Here is a 24,709-nt window from a genome sequence, read left to right as displayed (position 1 = left end):
AATTACTTAACATCTAGAGGTCTTAGTTTTCTTCATCTGTAAATGGGGATAAGATAATTAGCTATCTCAAAGGAGTGTTCTAACAGTGATTTGTGATGATGAATATCAAATTATAGTGAAAGTGAAATTTACTGAGAATGCATACAGTATCATTACTGTCAGAAAACAAGAAAATGAAACATACACTGATCTCAAAGTATTCTCTGCTCAAATCCAAGATACTTCTTTAGTCTGCTTCAAGCTCTACGTTTGTACATACAGAATAAAATGTGTGACATGCCCAGTCAAGCATGAAATTGAACTGAGATGCAGGTTATCTTATTATAGATGAGCACTGTAACTCTTCCGTGAAGAGATATCCTTTGATGTTTGGAAATGCATTGCTACATTTTTATTATTGGATCAATTTTGTGACTTCCAAAAGTGATGTATTTATTTCATGAGCCTTTTTTTCCCAAGACAGTTTTGAAGTTTGAGTAGAACAGTGAAACTGGAATTCCTAGCTTGGAATCGGTTTGAAATGAAAAAGTGCAAACCTCAGTCTAAGAACTGCAAAAAAATTATATATCTAAATTTGAAGATTATATCTACATCTTATATTAAAACATTGATGGAGATGGGCATAAATAATAGAAATTTTAAGTTTTTTGTTCTTTTTAAAGTTCTTCTTTCCAAACCATGAGTAGTAACAAGAAGTGAACAGAAGGGAGAAAGGGTCAGAATAGTAATAGTCTATTTGAAATGTAAAAGTCAGCAATTTTATAATGATCTGGTTCTTGTTAGTATATATATTGGGTTGGCCAAAAGATTCTTTTGTTTTTATCTGTAAGATGGCACATAGCACTTAGTTGTCTTTAACTTCATTCAAAACACTTTTGTTAGATTGTATGTGACAGCTGTCATATCAGCGTGAATTTTAAAAAAGACATCAAAATTGGTGAATTTTTGTGTAGCCATTTTAATATTGAAGATGGAAGAAAAATCCCAACATTTTCGGCATATTATGCTTTATTATTTCAAGAAAGGTAAAAATGCAGCTGAAATGGCAAAAAAAAGATGTGTGCAGTGTATGGAGGAGGTGCTTTGATTGATCGAACGTGTCAAAAGTGGTTTGTGAAAAAAAAAAAAAAGTGGTTTGTGAAGTTTCGTGCTGGAGATTTCTCACTGGACGATGCTCCACGGTCAGGTAGACCAGTTGAAGTTGATAACAATCAAATTGAGACGTTAATTGAGAACAATTGAATGTTATACCACGAGGAAGATAGCCAGCATACTCAAAAAATCCAAATCAAGCGTTGAAAATCATTTGCACCAGTTTGGTTATGTGAATCACTTTGATGTTTGGTTTCCACATACGTTAAGCTAAAAAAAAAAAACCTTGACCATATTTCCACATGCGATTCTCTACTGAAACGTAATGAAAATGTTATGTTTTTAAAACAAATTGTGGGGCTTCCCTGGTGGCACAGTGGTTAAGAATCCACCTGCCAATGCATGGGACACAAGTTCGTGCCCTGGTCCGGGTAGATCCCACAGGCTGCAAAGCAACTAAGCCCGTACACCACAACTACTGAGCCTGCGCCCTAGAGCCTGCGAGCTACAACTACTAAAGCCCATGCTCTGCAACAAGAGAAGCCACCGCAATGAGAAGCCCGTGCACCGCAATGAAGAGTAGCCCCCACTCTCCACAACTAAAGAAAGCCCCCACAGCAACGAAGACCCAGCCATACATACATACGTACATAATAAAGTTCCCTTTAAAACAAATTGTGACAGGCGATGAAAAGTGGATACCATACAATAATGTAGAACAGATCATGGGGCAAGTGAAATGAACTATCACCAACCACACCAAAGGCCAGTCTTCATCCAAAGAAGGTGATGTTGTGTATATGGTGGGATTGGAAGGGAGTCCTCCATTATGTGCTTCTTCTGGAAAACGAAATGATTAACTCCAACAAGTACTGCTCCCAATTAGACCAAGTGAAAGTGGTACTCAACAAAAAGCATCCAGAATTAGTCAACAGAAAACGCATAGTCTTCCATCAGGCTAATGCAAGACCGCATGTTTCTTTGATGACCAGGCAAAAACTGTTACAGCTTGGCTGGGAAGTTCTGATTCATCGTCCATATTCACCAGACATTGTACCTTCGGATTTCCATTTAGGTCTTTACAAAATTCTCTTAATGGAAAAAATTTCAATTCCCTGGAAGACTGTTAAAGGCACCTGGAACAGTTCTTTGCTCAAAAAGATTAAAAGTTTTGGGAAGATGGAATTATGAAGTTGCCTGAAAAATGGCAAAAGGTAGTGGAACAAAAGGGTGAATACATTGTTCAATAGAGTTCTTGATGAAAATGAAAAATGTGTCTTTTATTTTTACTTAAAAACCAAAGGCACTTTTTGGCCAACCCAGTATTATGTATACTTAATATGGTACAGTCATACATTGGGATACTGTGCAGTTGTTAAAAAAAAACCCACAAACCTAAAGTAGATTTATTCTACTAATGTGGACCAACTTCCAGTGTGATAAAGCAAGATGCAAATCAATGCATGTAATATGTTGCCACTTTATTTCAAAGGAAAATATATATGTATATGCTTGTGTTTGCATATTTTTATCTTTAGAGATTTGGTAAGCAGAAAGTGCATTGGAGGGAAGGAAATTTATTTTTCACTCTATACTGTTTTGTACTGTTTGAATATTTTAGAAAATCACATTCATATATTACCTTTAAAAACAAATACATTTTTTAGTTTTATATTTTAATTTAAAAAAATTTTTTGGCCGTGCTCTGCAGCTTGTGGTATCTTAGTTCCCCAACAAGGGATCGAACCCACACCCTCAGCAGTGAAAGTGCCAAGTTCTAACCAATGGACCACCAGGGAATTCCCTAAATACATTTTTAAAAAAAGATTAATTGAAGTAAAAAATGTTCTTGGTATTTTGGGCAATATATAAACGTTGGTATTTGGGCAAGAAGTACTTTTTGCTGTTTTGTCATGGAAATTTACTATTTTTATGTATTTTTAAATATCTATAATAGAAAGTAGAAACAATTAAAATTTGAGAATTGAGAAAATTTTTCAATTTCTTTTATTCTTGAAGTTTTAATGAGATGCTGTATATGGAAGCACAGAGTGGTAGTCTCAAAAAGTGATTTGGCAATTAAAGTAAAAAGATAAGGGTTGAGATTTTTGTATGTAGGCCTTCTGGAGAAATTTGTGAAGTTTGGTAGCTTTGGATAGCTTAGGTAGCCTTAGATAGCAATATCATAATGGAGAAACCAGTTTCAAGAGAGAAGGAAAGCAAGAAGTAGCATTTGCATTTATTGAGGGTCTATAAGGTGTCAGGAGGTGTATGTAAATTATCTTATTTAAGCATCAGTAACCCCATGAGTAGGTGGTGTTTTTCTCCGGTTTACAGATGAAGAAAGCCAAGTTCCAGAGTGATCAAGTACCTTTCTTGAAGTCCCACAGGTAGTAAGTGACAGAGCTGGAATTTGAATCTAGATCTGACTGACTCCAAGAAAATCATGTCTCTGCTATTCTACAGTGATACTTCTTCAGCAGAAGCATCTCTTCCTGCCTCTTAACATTCATTCTATATTGTAGCTATTTGGATGACCACTCTGCAGTATTTTCTTTGCTATCTTTCTGGTTGAGTAATGAATAGTTTTGGTAGAATCAAGTACTTCAATTTGCCACATTTTTGATGCCGGCTACATAAGAAAAATCTGACCTTATAATAGGATTTTTTCTCTTTATTTTTAAGTAAGAGTAAAAATAGAAAATATGAGAATAAATTTCTTTCCTATTATTTATGAATTTTTGTTCTTTTTTCCCCCCAGAACTTTATGAAATCTTCCTCTCAAGAGCAAAGGAACGGTGGAAAAGCTTCAGTGAAACAAATTCAGAGAATGATGTAGAAGGTGTGATTTTTTTGTTGTGGTTAATAAAAATTTCTCAAAATCCAGTTGCTGAGATACTAGTGTGATTTTTACAGTGTATCAGGAACTAGTAATTCTTCACATACATTATCTCCTTTACTGTTATAACCCTTTAAGTAGATGGTATTATACTGAATGATATAAGAGGAAACTGAGGCTCAGAGTATTTAACTTGGGAACAGTGAAGCTGTAATGTAAACCCAGGTTGTTGAACCCCAGAGTCCAGGATTTAATCACAACAGTAAGACTAATGGGATACAGTATTTTTAGGCCAACTCTTAACTTAAAGATAGATGATCTGCACACCTCACTTGTGACCTGTTGTCTCCCCTGACTCTCACTGACTTTCATTCACTCCCTAATGTATTATTTATAATTCTTATTGTGCCTTAACCTTTGTTCATTTAATTCACACATAGACTTCATCTTTCCCTCCACTCTCATCAGGTTTTTTTCCTAATCATTTTGGTGAAAACAGGAACACTTTTTTTTCCTGTCATCATAGTTTATTAAATTTAGGTAAATTTATTTAAATATTTCTTGTCCTTGAATAATGGGGAGCTGTTTATCTGCCAGTCACTTTTCTTTCTACTTCATAGAAGGCAAATTTTTCTCTTCCCTATAAGTAAAACTCTAAAAATGAGCATGGTTTAGGGTAGAGAAATGGTGCATATCTCATAGTCGTTTTCTATGAGTATGTAAACAACTCTGTTAAATTCCTTGAATACTCTTTTTTCTAATTTAGAAAAGTGAACAGTATGGTGGGGAAAATTGACTAAACAAGGTTAGAAAGAAGATTTGATTGGCAGAAAGGTTCATGTAAGTATCATCCCAAGACCTGTTAGCTATGTCAGCTATTTGTGGGAAACTAAAAGTTCAAGGAAGAAGATGTAAGAAGTTTTAATTGGCAGGGCCTCAGCCTGAGTTTTAAACTCACTTTTATGAAATATTGGAAGCGTAGGAATTAAAATTATGAGCATTTACTTCAGAGACATTTTGTCATGATTAATAAATGGTAAAAGTTGTATTTTAGTAGAAATTAAATGTAAATGAAGAATTGTTTCAATCAGAAAAACTGTTCTGTTTAAATTACTGATTTCTTATTTCCTGTGTGTTTATAATTTGTAGTTTGTCATTAAACTTTTTTGGCCATTATCTTTTCAAATATTACTTCTGCCTCATCTTTCCTCTCCTTCTAGGACTTCAATTACATGTATCTTAGACCATTTAACAGTGTCCCATAAGTCTCTTATACTATTTATTAAAATTCTTTTTCTTTCTGCGCGTCAGTTTAGATGATTTTTGTAATCAAGTTCATGAATCCTCTCTTCTTTTATATCCAGTCTATTAAATATATCCTATTTATCCAATATATATCTTTAATTTCAGAAATTACACTTTATAATTCTAGAATGTCTACCTGGTTCTTTTTATAGATTCTATTTTTCTGTGGAAATTATCTTTCCATCCCACACATTTCCTCACTCATTTTCTCTATTTTCTTTAACATATTTATAGCAGTTAATATCCTTGTTTAATTCCATTCCTGGATCATCTGCAGGTCTGCTTCTATTGGCTGGTTTTTCCCTTGATTATACGTCATATTTTCCTGATTCTTTGCATATCTTAAAAGTTTAAATTGTATGTTAGTTATTATAAATAAAAAAGGTGTAAATTGAAGCTGGTGTTTCCACAGAGGAATTGTGCTCTTTTCTGTTAGGCCATTGGGTTATCGCCTCAATTCAGTCAGTAACTGAGCTAGGTTGGGCAAGATTACAGCTTTAGATAGACTTAGTTAATCTTGGGTTTCAAATTTGTTGATAGGACGAACTGTCCTATTTTGACTACAGGCTCCCCTCTTCAATGAGACATTCTCCCAAGGGCCATGTGCTTATGAGTTATTTCATTATGTCTTTCCAGCCTGGCCTTCTGCACTACACTAGCACTCAGCAAAAGTCCCACAGGGTAAAACCAGATATACATTCAGGCTCCTCCAGATCCTTCCTGTCACATCAGTCTTATGTGGCCATGAAAAGCTCTTCTGGTTTCTCTTTCCCTAAGCAGAGTACCTTTGTCTATGGAGGCTCAATCCTGAGCCCATTCTGAGACTTGGCAGATGCCCCTAGAAAGAAAAATGGCCACTGGTATCCACTCACCTAGGAAAGGGAAGGCTCTTCTTTCTGGGATTTAAATCCTTTAGACTGCTTTCCTGGCCCTCAGCAGTGAGAACATGGAGTCCTAACCACTGGACCGCCCGGGAAGTCCCTCTTATGCCTTTTTTAAAACAAGTGGTATTTGAAATTCATTCTTTTTCCTAGTTGTTATTGTGGCAGCAGTAGCCTACCCCTACCTTCTGTGAAACCCAGAAGCAGAAATCTTGCACCATAAAACTTTCTGATAAGTGTATAGATACTTTCTTCATATTAGAGGCTCTAAGTTCCAGTAAAAGCTATATGGCATTTCTTTAAATTTCTTAATTTTTCAGCTTTTAACTTTCCTTAAGTAACATATATGCTGTGTGATCATTCTGTGTTGGTAAGATTGAACTTGGTATAGTCAAGTAATCATTTCAATTTTATCTAACTGGCAAATGCAGGTGTATCTGTTGCTGATCGGGAGGCCAGTCTGGAATTAATTAAGTTGGACATATCCCGTACATTCCCATCTCTCTACATCTTTCAGAAGGTAAGGGTTTCTAACCAGCTTGTAACAATTAATTTTTTTTTAATCCAAGGGAACAAATTCTCTAAATGCATAACTCTTATTTTTTAAAAGGCAAAACTGTAAAAATTGTAGACCTTTATATAAAAAATGTAAAACTAGTAGGAAAAGAGTAAAGGCATTTCTGTTATTTTATTCCACTGTTTGAATGCATTGCAGTTGACATAGCACATAAAGGTACTTGATGAGTTTTCACTGAAGTTAATTTCTTTGTTTCACTTTCTATTCTGTAAAATATTTAAATTTTAACATTTTTGCCTAGTATATTGTTAAGATATAAAGAAGTTTGTTCCAAAACTTTAAAATTTTTCATAATTATAATACTATTGAAATAGGAAGAAACAGTTTATTTTTTGTGCAGAGGCTGTTATGAAGTTGTTTATATTTTATGAGGAGAGAAATGATTACATTTTATATGTCTATATGACTCAAGTCTTTATTCATGGAATTCTTCTATCTTTATATTGATAAAATGAGATTAAAAATTTTACCATTAAGATTAAAATTATTAATAAACTTAATTTCGTGTAGCTTGATGGTTTTCTCTTGCTGAAACTGTATTATAGCAAATGAAAGAATCTATTTTCATTATAATTTTATTGTACCAAATTTAGACATCTTTAAAATTGCACACAAACTGCATAGCTTGTATCCATCCATCAAGTGAGTTTATGTGGCTTTTTTGGTTTTCCATAATTAAATATTTTTTATTCATACTTTAGAAAACATCTTTGCGGAGTGATAAAGTATACTGACTAAAACTAGTCATTTAGGAAATGTAAAGTTTATTAACATGTTTTTTGAGAATTAACTTAGATACAGTTATTTGTATAGCTTGACATTTCATTTTTCTCTCCTCTAAGGGTGGCCCATATCATGATGTCTTACATAGTATATTAGGGGCATATACATGTTACAGACCTGATGTTGGTTATGTAAGTATTTGTTTCAGTCTGCTTTTTGAATATAAACATTTTATCTCTCTTATCTCATATCTTATGTTGTATTAGCTCCCAAATGTCTGTATCTTTATGTTTTTTTTTCTTGGTCATATTAACTTACCCGGAGAGGAATCGTCCCATCTCCTACCAGAGGCTTATGAGACTGATAGCCAGCTTTCTCGGAGAGCAGCTGGGGATTTTACCATTCAATTTGTAAACTTTTATTTATTGTTCCTGCTGTGGTGCCTTCTCCCCTTCTCCCTAACTCTCCTTTTCCTGACTGTCCCTTCAGAGATAAACCTCCTATGTTCTGCAAGGTTGAGGGAAAGGTAGATGGATACCTGTCCATACAGGATAGAGGAGGGGATTTGCTCCTTTCACAGATTTTCAACCAATCCTAGTTTTAGCCCTACCTTTCAATTTTAGAGGAACCTGATAACTTCACTTCCTGAGCTTTCCAGATTTTGTTGGCTGAATTGGCTTGCTGCTTATTGGCTTCCTCCTCTGCACATATTTTAGTTTCAACATTCTCCATTTAGTTAAATTAAAATTTCTAAAATGCTGTTGACATCTTTTATCTACTGTTTATATTATTTTCCATTCTTTTCATCCTCCTAAGTTAATACTTATCTTTTTATTTACTGTTATTTTAGTTGGATTTGGGAGGGAACAAAGAAAACTGTATGTTCAATTTGTCATGTTTAACTAGAAATCATTAAACCTTCATCTTCTTGCCTTTGTCTTAAAATAGAAGAATTTTAGAGATCTCACAATAGGGTGGCTGTGTGGTACAATTTATCCTATTTTGTTGCATGTTCATTTGTATATTTGTTTATTGATCCACTTAACAAATATTTATTGTGTGCTTATTGCTATATGCCAGGCTTTGTTCTAGGCATTTTGTTCACCTTAGTGAACAAAAGAAAGATCCTTCCCCCTTTTTTTTTTTTTTGCGGTACGCGGGCCTCTCAGTGTTGTGGCCTCTCCCGTTGCGGAGCACAGGCTCTGGATGTGCAGGCTCAGAGGCCATGGCTCACGGGCCCAGCCGTTCCGCGGCATGTGGAATCTTCCCGGACCAGGGCACATACCTGTGTCCCCTGCATCGGCAGGCGGACTCTCAACCACCATGCCACCAGGGAAGCCCCCTTTTTGATGCTTATAATTTAGAAGGAGGAGACAGACAATAAATAACAACAAATAAGTAAATCATATGTTATATTAAAAGGTGATAAGTGCTATGGAAAAAGTATGGCAGGGGTTGAGGGGAAGTGAAGGTTTGGGTATGGAATAGCTTGTAGTATTAAAGGATATGTCCTTATGAAGGAAGTAAAATTTGAACAAAGAATCCCTCTTGCTCATGTGTTCTGTAATAGAACTGTAAAGACATTATGTAACCCCTTCACATTTTAAAGTTGACATTCATTTAAATTTTTTCATTATAAGTTTAATTGTAAAGGATTTAATTTTTAGCACTTGTTAAATATGGATATTTTAAAATAAAACTCATACTTCTTTTAAAAAGTGTAGCCAGTAGAATTTTAACACCATAATGAGTTTATATATGTCATCATCCATTTAAAGAAAAATATATGAACGAGTTCTTCGTTAATACTCTACAGAATACACAGATTTATTGGCTCATTGGATTTATGTAAAATGACCACCTTAGAACCTAATTGGTGATGGCAAGCCTCACTGGCAAGCCAGTCAGTCAAATCAGACTTGTTTTATAATATGTGATAAGAGTAGTATAAACTATATTGGAATACATATTTCATGATGTGGTTTGATAAAATAGGTTTTTAACTGCATTAATGGATAATACATAATCTATAAATAAATCACACAGAAGTTTTATCTGTGGAATTTCTTCAGTATATATTGTAAAAATTTGGTAATGGTTCACATTCCAGTTATATTTAAAATAACCAAGGACACCAATCTGTATTGCTCTTTTATTCTCCTGGTCTCTCTGTGTAAGTCTGTTATACAAATCTCTACCAGAAGTGCTCTGTAAACTGTTTTTTTAATGAAAGAATGAATATTTTTACAACAGCAGTTCCCAATTACTTATCTGCTAAAAAATGTGCAATAGCTGCTCGTAACTCACAAGCAAACATCTGTATAGCTTAGCCTTTTACTGAAGACCTTTCATAATTTGTAAATGCATCCTACTTTTTCTAATTTTTCCCATTAATCCCATTGTAAATCGTTTGTTCCAACTGTGCTGGCCCTCTTTGTCTCTGCTGACGTGTCTTTTCCATCTTAGAATGGTTTTTCCTCATTTTTCCAGCTGCTCTTCCGGGAATCCAGCCTCACTATCCTAACCCCCACAGCCTCTTCTTTCTTGGAATTTCAGCGGCACTTCTCATAGATCTCTTTACTTCTAGTTCTTCACTTTCTACCGCAGACAGATGTGTTATAACAATGGAGACAGTCACCTAATTTTCATTAAATTTTGTGAGTTTTATACTCTGAAATACTTCAAACTGAGAGAAAATGAAAACTAGGTAGAATACTGAGATAGACTTTTGTAGCAAGTAAAAGCTGATACTTTTTTCTTTTTTCCAAAATTTTCCCTAATACTTTTTAAACCACATGAGCAAGAAAGAAAAGTAAAATTCAGGGAGATTTCATAATTTTTAATGGTTCTCTATATTTACCTTTGTTGGAAAATAAAAAGAAATTTAAAAACTTGGTTAATTCTACTTTGTAATGTCACTTTGTAATTTTTCAGGAATACAATAAAATAAACTGTATAGAATTATTATTGTAAGCACATTTTGATTAATTTCTTTTCCCTTTGAAGGTCCAAGGGATGTCCTTCATAGCAGCAGTTCTCATTCTCAACTTGGAAGAGGCAGATGCCTTCATTGCATTTGCAAATCTCCTGAATAAGCCATGCCAGTTAGCGTTTTTTCGTGTGGATCACAGCATGGTATGGACATTTGGAATGAATTGTGTTTTTCTTTGACAGTTTCTATAGTCTGAATGCCCTTTTGGAGTGAAAAACAGTAATTAGAAGACTAAGATAATCTGATCTAAAATAAGCTTTTCATTGAATTATTATAGTTTTATGAATGCTTGATGAAAAGACTCAGAGATGTTAAGCCAGATTTTCTATTACTATTAAGGATTTATTTTCTCTATTTCTAGAGTGTACTCTTAAATAATTTTGTTGAAATTTCTGTCTTTAGATGTTGAGATATTTTGCAACGTTTGAAGTATTTTTTGAAGAAAATCTCTCCAAACTGTTTCTTCATTTCAAATCTTACAGTCTTACACCAGACATATACTTGATAGACTGGTAAGTCATAACATATGTAAAATATAACTATTAAAAGGAAACAAAGTGTAACTTTTTGCCTAGAGTAAATTTCATGCACAGTACCATACATGTAAAAAGCTCTTCGCTTACATGTAGAGAAACTCACATATTTTTGTGGAGGGGCATGTGATTAAGAGCATGGACTCTGGGTTGAAATCAGAATCCCTCAGTTTGTGTTTCAGTTTCCTAACTATAAAATGGGAATAATAATATCTATATCTTGAGTTGTAGTGAGAGTGTTTTGCATGGATTATCTCATTCAATGCCTGGTACATAGTAAGCTCTCAGAAAGAGTTACTTGCTGTTCCTTTTATATTCTTAACACCAAGGGCTTATGATAGTTATGATAGTGTTTCTTTATCGAGGGCTTTGTTTTTTTCCAAGGCCGTATCCAGCTTTCTGACCGAGTAATGATGCCTTATTTAGGTGCTAATGTCTTTTTTCAACTTTACAATTCTAGCTCTTCTGTTTTAACTTGGAAATTTTGCCTAGGACTCTGGTGAGCAGTAAAATCGATTATAGAGAGGGCGGGTGAACTTTGCCCAAGAGATGGAGCAGTTGATCGTAAGATAGACTGTTAGGAGTACATGTGAAATATTTAAACCTTAAATCCTAATCATGAAACATCAGTGGGTTTCACATAAATGATATTGTTTTAGTATGGAAAAATAAATTAATAATGGCATTGATCAAGTATCTTTCCAGTTGTTTGAGGTTTCTTTTATTTAGGCTTTAAAAAAAACCTAAGTTATTTTTCAGTATATTCTCTTCCATTCCCATTAGGAACATTAGAATTCTGTTGAGTAGGACCCAAGATCATGGGGAGAGGGTTTTATAATATGAGACCCAAGGGACCAAGATCAAATATGTAAATCTGTAAAAGAAGGGGGGTAAAAACTCCTCAACTGTCCCTCTTAAGGACTGTGAACATGAGGCAAAGCAGAATCACAATTGATAAAGGGAGCAGGATGGAATTAATACTGATTGAGTACTGTATACTAGAAACTCCCTAGGCAGTACTGGTACCCTTTCTCATTTTGAACAGTGAATTAGTATTCTCTGTAATACCAAGAGTATGTTTTTTGTTATGCAATTAAATGTGTTTATAACTTAAGAAGTAGACACGGATTTTTGTTTCACTGCCTCTGTTGAGCTTATAACATATGAATCCCAGGATCAGTGGTGCAAGAAAAAAGAGGAATAAATGAGTGGCAGTGCTAAAAGGAATTTTTTTCATTTTTTAGTGGGAGAGCCTTTAGTTTCCTTGTTCACGCACGTTTCATCAGCAGTACCTCAGATAAACACAGTCTGTAAAAATGTGTACCTTCTTTGCCAAGGCAACATCAAGAGAAGTTCTCTAGCACCTACTCTCCCTACTTCCTCAACCAGAGTGCTACCCCAGAGTACCACTGGATAAAGACTTACATGATCAAACATTATCAGAAAGGATGTGAAAAACCATTTTGGTGATTCTATTGGAGGGTATACATGCTCCAAAAGAAGTAGTAAGTAAAGTTCGGTGAAGGGAAAACAAAACAGTGGATGTTTGTGGAAAGAGAAAAGAGGAAAGTCAGACTTTATGGTTTTGTATTTAGGTTACTAAAAGATGGTACTTGGTATCCTCATACAGTAGTATGAAGTAACTTGTATTGAGCATTTCTTATGTGCCTGGCACTATTCTAAATACTTTACATTTATTAACTCCTTTAATTTTCAAAACAATTCTGAGAGTTAGGTAATTTTATTTTGTTTACTAATGAGGAAACTGAGGCACAGCAAGGATGAGTATCTTACTCAAGGTAACACAACCAATAAGTTGCAAATCTAAGATTCAAACTCAGGTATTCTGATTTTAGAGCCCATAACCTTAACCATGAGGTTATTCTGCCACTCTAGTTTGTATTAGGCCATATCTCGACGTAAGGTTGTAAATTCACATACTTTTGTTATTTATTACTTCATTTCCAACTACTCACGTTCTTTGAGCGAAGGAGCCATATCTTATTTGCCTTTTTCACCCTAATTAAGCACTGTTCTTTTTATATAGAGATACTTAATGAGTGAATGAATAAATGAATGAAAAATTCCAATGACTTTTTTCCCCTAATTTTAGGATCTTCACACTATATAGCAAATCACTACCACTTGATCTGGCCTGTCGAGTCTGGGATGTATTTTGCAGAGATGGGGAGGAATTTTTATTTAGGACTGGATTAGGAATCCTCCGACTATATGAAGATATTCTCCTACAGATGGACTTTATTCATATAGCACAGTTTCTAACTAAATTGCCAGAAGATATCACATCAGAAAAGCTGTTCACCTGTATTGCAGCCATCCAGATGCAGAATAGTACCAAAAAATGGACTCAGGTAGAGTGACATTTTCCTACTTGTAATAGATGTATAAAAGCAGTTTATTTCTTGTAAAAACAAAAAGTCATGTATTTCTCAAATATTAGTGCTTAAATTTTTTTAAAACTTACAAAAATAATTTTTGATTTTGAAAAAAAAAACGAATTGCTCTGCTTTCACCTCTCCAGACTATGGCTTTATTTTTATGTAAGTCCAGTAATATTTTATGAGTTTAGTGAAGTACAGCCTACAATAGTCATGTATTTGCCAGGGCAATTGTATAATTACCTTGGTATTTCAGATAGACAACAGTTGTTTTAAACACCTGATGTGTACTAAGGGTTTGCAATAGAAAGAATGTAATGTATGATCCTGACTTTTTAGATGCTTAATCTTGTTAGGGAAGCAAATATATTGGCAGTCGAAAGTTAAATGACATAAAAAATAGTGTTAACACTTGCTCCATGAATGATAGCCAGTAGGCATTATAAGCTCTCAAGTTTTATTGCTTATGAAAATGAAAATATAAGAATATTGGTCCAGAGGATGTTTTGTTACTTAACAGTAATTTTATAATATTTGGCAAGTGATGAAAACTGGAATCTAACTATATATCATAAAATTGGGTTGAAACAAACGAGGATTTGAGAATGGCAGTCTTTCAGGGGACAGAGTTATGTATACTAAAGCTGTTTCATGTTAATAAACTATAGTTTTTAAAATCTCTTTAATCTGCGTGGTAGTTATTTTGAGGATTAATGTTTACTTTATATAATTTCCAGGTCTTTGCATCTGTGATGAAGGATATTAAAGAAGGAGACAAGAATAATAGTCCAGCTCTGAAAAGCTAATCTTCAAAATTAACAGACTAATTGCAATATTAAAAAAATGTTTTGATAAAAGTATTTTGTTTCCTATGTAAACAGCATGGAAGAAAATGTTGAAGAAAGCTAAGAATCAAGACTTGGAAAACCGATGATTTTGAATTCCATGGCTGAAGTAAATGAGTACCTATTGACAGTATTAATAAAAATGTATTTTATAGGGAGAGCCATTTTACAAAGAAAAAAGTTTAAATGGCTAGTTCATGCTCCGTAATTTGGAGTGAACAGTTTAATGCAATAAATTTTTTTAACACCTTTGGAGACAGTTCAAATTTTTACATCTTTTCTTTTTTAACAATTAGCATAAAGGAGGAGCATAACAATTAGCACTTTGGAGGTCAGAACAGGATTGTTAAATACTACTTTAACTTCCAAAATACTATTTGAAATAAACACCTTAGTACAGATATTATCTCCAGTTCCACACATTTGAAGATATTATAGACCAAGAATAAGCAACGTTGATTGTAAATTATTTACGTCACTGAAGTTGTTTATCTTCACTCACAGGTTGGGGCAAATTGAGGTTATCTGGGAACTAGAAATATTGGTAGGAGATTGTTTAGCATTTGTGTAGGTGTTTTTCCACAGTACCATGTCTATTTGTTTTTGAAAGGAAATTGTTTCATTTCCTCAAGGAATTCCTATCACTCAGAGCATTTTCGCCTCTCTGTTTCTAGTCTAAGAAATTGTTCATCTAGTAATTTAAGAAAGCTGACTGGTAGAAGAAATTTCTTTGCACTTTAATGGACTGAAGGCTTTTTGGGGGGAGTAAGTCCATAAATATAAATGAGGTTTTTCACTGGTTAAGAGTAAAAAGTCATGAATTTTGAGAGTTCTTAATTAGAATGCTACTTGGCAAGACTTTAAATTTGTTAGTTAAAATTCTTTCACTGTAGGAACAAAATCTGTTAATTCCAGTTTGAAATTGGAAATCTTAATATGTAGCCAAGTCCATGACTTGTAAAACACTGTGTATAATTTTCTAATCAAAGGAAATAACAGTAAAAGGTAAAATTAATTTTTTTCTAATGAGTAACTTTGATGATATTAGGATAAAGGAATGATTAATTATCAGTAAATTGACATTAAATTTATTATAATATGTTTAATTCTTAAACCTAAAATAAATCACTTGACTATCATGAGTGATATCTATATAAAATGGTATTTGGTTAATAATTAGATTTATAGTGTGCTTTTATGTTGCAATTTTGTTTGAAACAACACTTAAGCACACTATTTCTGTTAATGGTATATAGTCTTCAAACTAACGAGCCTGAGAACCTTGTTAGTGTAGCACCTGCCTCTTTAGGAGTATGGGACCAGACGGTACCTATGTATTTTTACCCCATGGGTCATTCTAGCCTAGGGACCACTAATGGAACCCTCAGAAGTTAACTCCTCTCCTAGGAGCTTGCTTAGTGGAAACTAGTAGTGTAGTAAAATATTGAGGGAGTACCCAGGGTCTTAATAGGTTTTAGAATGACATTTTAACTCTGGTAACTACTTCCTTGGTATTGGTGGCCCTGATAGAGGGAATGTAACCCCTGGCAGTAATCTCATTGAGGTTATACTCCCTGCCTAAACTTAATCTTACTTTTGTGTATTTGTTTCCAGAGTTGGACCTAAGTTACTGTATTTCTTTTTCTCATTTTTATTATTGTACAGTTTCTTTACCTTTCAAATATAAATGTGTATATAAAATGTAAATACAAGGAATTTATTAAAAACCACTATTAACAGTTACTGTGTAAATAAAACTCGTAAGCAGAGTAATTACTTGAAATGAGTCTTCATTATTTTGGGGATATTTAACTATATGTGGAGATAAAAAGGGGATAAACTTTTTTGCCAAATTTCTCTTCCTGGGTTGCACTGGGCCTTTAGCCTCTTGAGACTGACAGTACTGGCAGCTAAAATATTTTTACTGTCTTTTCCCTTGAACCTCTTATACATGCAGTATGGAGTTACTCATTATTCACATGGTCAGTTGTATGACAGTTTTTTTGGTTAAAGTATATCTTCAATTAAAAAATAACTTTCCTAAAAGCCTCAAGATAATGTGAAATTTAATATGGTGTTGTATTTGTTTGTCTATTTAATCAGTATTTCTCACTTCATTGTCCTTTTAGCACAGGTCTACATTGTATTATTTAAATGCTACTGGAAGACTCCAGCAACTAGCATAGTTTTCTAAAGTCAGAGAACATAGTCATAGTTTTTGTTGATTTCTTTTGCAGTGATGACCTTCATATAATGTTGTTGGTTTGAGTAAATACATATATATTTTTTTTTTTTTGCGGTACGCGGGCCTCTCACTGTTGTGGCCTCTCCTGTTGCGGAGCACAGGCTCCGGACGCGCAGGCTCAGCGGCCATGGCTCACAGGCCCAGTCGCTCCGCGGCATGTGGGATCTTCCCAGACTGGGGCACGCACCCACGTCCCCTGCATTGGCAGGCAGATCTCAACCACTGTGCCACCAGGGAAGCTCCATATATTTTTTTTTAATTGAAGTATAGTTGATTTACAATGTTTGTTAGTTTCTGGTGTACAGCAAGGTGATTCAATTCAGCTATACATACATATATATATATTTTTCATATTCTTTTCCATTATGGCTTGTTACAAGATACTGAATATAGTTCCCTGTGCTATACAGCAGGTCCTTGTTGTTTATCTGTTTTATATATAGTTTATATCTGCTAATCCCAAACTCCTAATTTATTCCCACCCACCACCCCCTGGCTTTTCCTCTTTGGTAACCACAAGTCTGTTCTCTATGTCTGTGAGTCTGTTTCTGTTTTGTAAATAAGTTCATTTGTGTCATATTTTAGATTCCACATATAAGTGGTATCATATAGTATTTGTCTTTCTCCTTCTGACTTACTTCACTTAGTATAATTTCTAGGTCCATCCATGTTGCTGCAAATGGCATTATTTCATTCTTTTTTATGTCTGAGTAGTATGCCACTGTGTATATATACCACGTCTTTATCCACTCACATGTTGATGGACATTTAGGTTGCTTCCATGTCTTGGCTATTGTGAACAGTGCTGCTATGAACATTGAGGTGCATGTATCTTTTCAAATTAGAGTTTTCTCCAGATCTGTGTCCAGGAGTGGGATTGCTGGATCATGTGGTAACTCTTTTTAGTTTTTTAAGGAACCTCCATACTGTTCTCCATAGTGGCTGTACCAATTTACATTCCCACCAGCAGTGTAGGAGGGTTCCCTTTTCTCCACACCCTCTCCAGCCTTTATAATTTGTAGACTTTTTTTTTTTTTTTGGCCACACCGTGTGGCATGTGGGATCTTAGTTCCCCAACCAGGGATCGAACCCGTTTCCCCTGCAGTGGAAGTGCAGATTCTTAACCACGGGACTGCCAGGGAAGTCCCCTATTTGTAGACTTTTTGATGATGATGGCCATTCTGACTGGTGTGACGTGATACCTCATTGTAGTTTTGATTTGCATTTCTCTGATCATTAGTGATGTTGAGCATCTTTTCATGTGCCTTTTGGCCATCTGTATGTCTTCTTTGGAGAAATGTCTCTTTAGATCTTCTGCCCATTTTTTGGTTTGGTTGCTTGTTTTTTTGTTATTGAGTTGTATGAGATGTTTGTATATTTTGGAAATTAAGCCCTTGTAGGTCGAATCATTTGCAAATATCTTCTCCCGGTCTGTAGGTTGTCTTTTTCTTTTGGTAATGGTTTCCTTTGCTGTGCTAAAGCTTATAAGTTTTGATTAGGTCCCATTTGTTTATTTTTGCTTTTATTTCTAGTGCCTTGGGAGACCTAAGAAAACATTGGTACCATTTATGTCAGAGAATGTTTTGCCTATGTTCTTTTCTAGGAGTTTTATGGTATCATGTCTTATATTTAAGTATTCAAGCTATTTTGAGTTTATTTTTGTGTATGGTGTGAGGGTGTGTTCTAACTTCATTGATTTGCATACAGCTGTCCAATTTTCCCAATGCCACTTGTTGAAGAAGAGGCTGTCTTTTCTCCATCGTATATTCTTGCTTCCTTTGTCAAAGATTAATTGACCATAGTTGTATGGGTTTATTTCTGGGCTCTCTATTCTGTTCCATTGATCCATGTGTATGTTTTTGTGCCAATACCATGCTGTTTTGATTACTGTAGCTTAGTAGTATTGTCTGAAGTCTGGGACTTTGCCTGCAGCTTTGCTCTTTTTCCTCAGGATTGCTTTGGCAATTCTGTGTCTTTTATGGTTCCATATAAATTTTAGGATTATTTGTTCTCAGTCTGTGAAAAATGTCATGGGTAATTTGATAGGGATCTCATTAAAACTGTAGATTGCTTTGGGTAGTATGGCGATTTTAACCATATGAATTCTTCCAATCCAAGAGCATGGGATATCTTTCCATTTCTTTGATCATCTTCAGTTTCCTTTATCAATGTTTTATAGTTCTCAGCATATGTCTTTTACCTCCTTGGTCAGGTTTATTCCTAAGTATTTTATTTTATTTATTTAATGAGATTTTAAAAGGGATTTTTTTGTTTACTTTTCCCTTTCTGATATTTCATTGTTATTGTAAAGAAAGGCAACAGATTTGGTTTGAGTATATATATATTTTTTGAGTATATTTTTTGACTCTACAAAAGTTAGGTAGCATTGGCAAAAGGGCATTGAGATTTTCAAAGCCTCTGACTTTAGGATAACAGCTTTCATTGTAGCTTAGGAACTAAGGCTATTTTTATCTAGAACAGTCAGCTTTTTAGAGTATACATTGTTGGAGGGTATAATACTAAAGCATATAATCATGGAATAATTTGTCTTAAAATGCCATATGGTTTACTATGATTTTTCATTTCCTATTTTTGTTTGGATAAGGTAAAATTATTTTGTATTTCATGAGCATATTCAGACAGCAGAGATTGGTATAAAAGGCAAAAATCATGTGAGGTAGCAATGGAAAATCAGATTTTAATTTGCCATGATTGTTTTATAGTTTATCTGACATATATAGTGTGAGAAAACAAGGTCTTACCTCTGGGGGGGAAAGTGATTTTTGTATTGAATTCATATTATTTTGATTTTGTCGAAGCGTGTCCAAAATATGAATTTCCAAATGTAGTGTCAGGGAGGAAGAAATTTTCCTCTACCCTTCTAAGTTTTTCTGGCAGGTTTAAGAATTAAATTGACATGAGAGAAAAAAAAAAAAATTGACGTGAGACACATTAACAGATTAACAGGAGAAGACAAGAGTTTAATAACATGTATTGTGGGAGAGAACCAGGAAAACTGAGTAACTCACCAAAATGACTGAAACCCTCACCTTAAATACTGTCTTCAGCTGAAAACAAAAGGGGATGTGGGGGGTAGTGATTTGAGACTCCAAAGGGGGAGGCAATGCATGTGGAGATGAAAAGCAAATGTTTGGTACACAGATGTTTGCTGGGCCTTGCAGTACACTGAGTGGACTCTGATCTCTAGGCCCTGCCGAGTGTTCCCCACCTCACCTAGTCCATATTCTTAGCTCTATTCCAGAACAGGCCCTCTGTCAAAATTCTTTTTGGCAGTAAAGGGGTCAGTAACAAGAAAAGCTTCCTGAGTCTTCTGTTTCTTAAAAATAATCAGGCTAAATTAATCCTCATGCCAAAGAGACACATTTTGGGGTGACAAATTTTGCTTCCCTACAGTGGTAAGACCATTAATTTGGACTTCACTGTTTTACAACATGTAAAAATGAAAAATAATTTTTTAAAAGATTTAAAAATAATTTTTTTTTTATTTCGGGGAAATTAGCCACTTCAGAGAGAGAAGATAGCCTTGCCCTTTAAAAATATTGTTTGCTAGAAATGCAAATCAAAACTACAATGAGGTGTGAATGGCCATCATCAAAAAGTCTACAAATATTAAATACTGGAGAAGGTGTGGAGAAGAGGGAACCCTCCTACACTGTTGATGGGAATGTAAATTGATATAACTGCTATGGAGAACAATATGGAGGTTCCTTAAAAAACTAAAAATAGAATTACCATGTGATCCAGCAATCCCACTCCTGGGCATATATTCAGAAAAGATGAAAACTTCAATTTGAAAAGATACATGCACTCCAATGTTCATAGCAGCACTATTTACAATGGCCAAGACATGGAAGCAACCTAAATGTCCATCGACAGATGAATGGATAAAGAAGATGTGGAATATGTATACAATGGAATATTAGCCATAAAAAAGAATGAAATAATGCCATTTGTAGCAACATGGATGGACCTAGAGATTATCATACTAAGTGAAATAAATCAGAAGGAGAAAGACAAATACATATAATATCACTTATATGTGGAATCTAAAAAAAGTGATACAAATTAACTTATTTATAAAACAGAAATAGACTCACAGACATAGAAAACAGACTTATGGTTACCAAAGGGGGAAGGGAGGAGGATAAATTAGGAGTTTGGGATTAACAGATATATACTACTATACGTAAAATGGATAAACAACAAGGACCTACTGTATAGCATGGGGAACTATAGTGAATATCTTTTAATAATCTATAATGGAAAAGAATCTGAAAAAGAATATATATATACATATATATATATATAACTGAATCATTTTGTTGTACATCTGAAACTAACACAAGACTGTACATCAACTATGCTTCAATAAAAAACATTGCTTATTTACTAAGAGTGTAATTGCAGAAGTGAGCTACTTCGTACTTTGAATGAATGCAGGAACACTCGGTAAGCCCTGATTATGTGCCAAGCACTGCCTCAATATTTTGATAGGCTACATAAAGTTACAAGGCTTGGGAAGTTAGCAAAACTGCATTTCTTTATAAACATTCTACCATTCATATTGATCTCTTGGTTCCAATTGAGGTTTTATTTTGTACATTTTATTATGTGAGTTGGGTTTATTTTCTAAAATACTCCAAGAAGGAAATTTGACTTTACGAAAATTGCATTGCGGGCTTCCCTGGTGGCACAGTGGTTAGGAATCCGCCTGCCAATGCAGGGGACACGGGTTCGAGCCCTGGTCTGGGAAGATCCCACATGCCACGGAGCAACTAAGCCCGTGTGCCACAACTACTGAGCCTGTGCTCTAGAGCCTGCGAGCCACAACTACTGAGCCCATGTGCCACAACTACCGAAGCCCGCACGCCTAGAGCCCGTGCTCCGCAACAAGAGAAGCCACCGCAATGAGAAGCCCGCGCACCACAACGAAGAGTAGCCCCCGCTCGCCGCAACTAGAGAAAGCCCACGTCCTCAACGAAGACCCAACGCAGCCAAAATTAATAAATTTTTAAAGTGCTTCATTTTTTGAACGTTTAAGTAAACAGTACTTCCATTATTTTATTTAAGGTAAAAATGACATGTACTATTGCAATATATTTGAAAAAATCATTTTTGTAATAAAAGTGTAAATGATTAATATAGACATGAAGGAGTATATAAAATTGATAACAATGGGGTATATACGTTTGTTCTCATTTTTCATCTTCATGTACAACACTATACAAAATGGTATAAAAGCAGAAAGTGAAGCCTCAAATGTTTTTGGTCTAAGCAGTATTGATAATCAATATTGTAAGTACATGATGTATTCTGATTATCAAATAAATCCCAAGGCTTTTAATTTTAGCTTCTATATTCTTAAAAAACTTTGAAAGGGAAGTATTAACTTGATTAAAACTTTTGTAGATTGTAAAATGCTTTGAATGCCTGTGTTTGGGCTTTAAAGTGTGAAAATAAATTGGAAAGTGTTTGAATGATAGGGTTTGTTTTATTCTTAATTTATACCAAGTGATTTTAAATAAATTGTGTATGCAGTAAATTTGTCATAACTTAGTGGTAATAGTTCTGATTTGATTTTTAAAGCCACTTACGTGAGCCGTTGAAAAAGTAAACAATTCTCATCACACTTTTAATTAGACTGCATGTTTTATGATCTTCTAAACATGTGAATCAAATCCTATTATTCCTTAGTCAGGACCCTCTAGTGACATTCCTCATAATAAAAATCCAAATTTTTATTACAAGTTCCTATTTATTCTAGTCTCTATCTCTACAATTTCAACTGCCACTCAACCTTATTAACTTCACTGTGGATCTAATTTCTCAATCTCCCAATTTCCTATCTACCTAAGGGCTTTTACTCTTACTTTTCCTTTGGAAATATTCTTTGCCTAAGTCTTCATATGGTTTATATTATCTTCTCATTTAGGTCTCTACTTAATGTCTGTTTACTCAGAGTCAGACTGTTCTCTACCCATCCTCTGTCAGTATCATGACCTTACCGTACTTCATATTTCTTTACAGTTATCTATTACTTACCACTAGCTAACATTATTTTATGTAGTTGTCTATTGTTTCCACTACAATGTAAACTCTGAGTTCAGAAAGATTGTCTTGTCTTTTATTACCTCCAAATTGCTAGTGCCCAAAATAGCGCTTGGCACTACACATGATAGATATGGATGATCAGATTGTTTTTATTTTGGACCATTCCTAGTGAACTTACCTTTCATTTAAAATATTTTTATTAGCTTATACAATTAGAAACTCAGATCATTTCTGGTTCACTCAGAAGTTCAACACTTAGAGATTGGCTAGAGGAGAATGAACTAGTAGACGTCAGAAATAGGAATATCAGGAGAGTGTGGGGGTCAGAAAAAACAAGGGCCAAATGTGTTTCCATAAAGAAGTGATCAATAGTGTCAGGTGTCAATGAGGTTGAGATGACTGAGAGATGTCCATTAAATTTGACCATGCATAATCATTGATTTCCTTTGTTACTTTGGTGTGTGTTCAAGTATTTAAGTACTAATGAAAAATATTCAGTAGAGGTTTAAGAAATAAAGAGTAAATGGGGTAATGTATAATCTAAGGTTCCTGAATAGGCTGCAGGGAGATGGATCCAGAGCATATCATGAGAGAAAGTGGAAAAGGTGTCAGATGCAGGTAGGTTTGTAAGTTTGGTGTTGGGAGTCTGGAAGGGGAGTTCTGTCTCGTAGCCATTGTTTACTTTGTGAGGTAGGCAGGAAGTGGGGCCATATAAGCAAGAGGGAGCAGTGGTTTTGTTTTTTGACTGTTTTGTTTCACTTCTTTGATTGGGTGGATGGTGAAGCCATTAAGAAATCTAGAAGACGGCATTTTGTGGCTCATCTGGACAGTCTACCTCTGATTTTTTGTGCCACACCCTCTTGTCAACTCTGCTTCAATCATACTGGTCTTTTTCTGATACTCAAAACATACCCAAGCTTATTCCTGCCTTATTCTCTTTGCCCTAGCTGTAGCTTCTGCTTGGCCCATTCTTCCCCTGGACTAGCTGGCTGCTTGACATTTGGTTCTCAGCTTAAAAGTCTGTCACTTCCTCAGATACCTGATTACCCAGTCTAAACTAACTACCCAGTTACTCTCACACCACTCTGTTCTAATATTTTGCAGAGAATTTCTCACATATATGTAGTTGTCTCAACTCCTGGAAGGTGAGTTCCATATCAACAGGAATCCTTTTGCCTGGTTCACTGCTGTACAGCACCTAGAAAAGTTACAGGTACCCAGATGACATTTAAATGTATACCCTTAAAGTGAATGAACAAAACTTTTCATAGCCACTCTCGAGGTCTGCACAGTGGCAAACATGTCCGGAAACACCCAGTGCAACTCGTGTCAAGTGTGGGGCTAAGATATTAGATGAGATTCCTGTCCTTTGAGAATGAGATGAAATTGCCTTGAATTCCATCCCACGTGTGTTTGGATAAATCTTCCCCATTTGATCTCTGAGGAATCAGAAGGGAAGTTGTTGGCCTTGAGTTGATCATCGAAGTCTGTAGAGCAGATACTGCATGGAACAACAGATAAAAAACAGACAGAGGAAAGACTGGGGAGGTGGGCCACAATTGAGTTCAAAAGAGGGAACAAGAAAAGATTTTCAGTACCTTAGGGGAAACCCCTGTAAAAAGCAGTATTTCAGAAGTCGGGGCAAGAAATTTCGGAGTTACTTTGGTGAAGGTCAGAAATCTTAGTAGTGTGAGACTGACTGATAGCTATTGTCTTTGATAAGAAAGAGGTATGATTTAAGAATAATTACTAAGGGAGGTTATAATTTATCTTAATACTGAACTAGTTTTCCAGAGACCTGGGTTTGGCTACTGTTGTATCACAAAGTGACTGTAGGCTTCTGGGCAAGTTAATTTATCCTCTGTGAGCATCAGTTTTCTCACCTATAATGTAGGGATAAAAACAATCTGCTCTGCTAATCTCAGTGTTATGAAGGTTGCTGAAGATGGTTATGAGGGACGTGAGGTGCATTGTAAACCCTTAAATTTTGTACAATTACAAATAATTAAAGTTGTTGGAGTCAGAAACGGAGGAAACAGGTGGTTACATGGCAGGTATACCATAAATTCTGAGGTTGGGGCGAGGGGTGGCAAAATAACTTGTTTAAAGGGACTGCAGGTAAGAAAGGGAGGGACTGAAGGCTGAAGTGAAAACCAAGGGACGAGAAAAGCCCAGCTCCTCCCTTCAGGTGCTTTCTCTAATAACT

The 24,709-nt window shown here is 35.0% G+C and overlaps 1 protein-coding gene across 1 annotated transcript in view; it reads left to right on the top strand.

The window, feature by feature from the left end:
• TBC1D12 (TBC1 domain family member 12) overlaps positions 1–15,966 on the top strand; it is a 94,088-nt gene extending 78,122 nt beyond the window's left edge. The window contains exons 7-13 of the mRNA XM_065894192.1: positions 3,854–3,934; positions 6,549–6,637; positions 7,537–7,608; positions 10,424–10,552; positions 10,812–10,921; positions 13,056–13,314; positions 14,079–15,966. Of these exons, the coding sequence (XP_065750264.1) occupies positions 3,854–3,934; positions 6,549–6,637; positions 7,537–7,608; positions 10,424–10,552; positions 10,812–10,921; positions 13,056–13,314; positions 14,079–14,147 (809 nt within the window). The 3' untranslated portion in view covers positions 14,148–15,966. The remainder of the gene's footprint in view (positions 1–3,853; positions 3,935–6,548; positions 6,638–7,536; positions 7,609–10,423; positions 10,553–10,811; positions 10,922–13,055; positions 13,315–14,078) is intronic.
• Positions 15,967–24,709: the final 8,743 nt, after the last annotated feature.

Source organism: Phocoena phocoena, chromosome 16 (assembly GCF_963924675.1).
Source record: "Phocoena phocoena chromosome 16, mPhoPho1.1, whole genome shotgun sequence".
NCBI classification, from domain to species: domain Eukaryota; kingdom Metazoa; phylum Chordata; class Mammalia; order Artiodactyla; family Phocoenidae; genus Phocoena; species Phocoena phocoena.
This window is presented reverse-complemented; position numbering and strand designations above follow the sequence as displayed.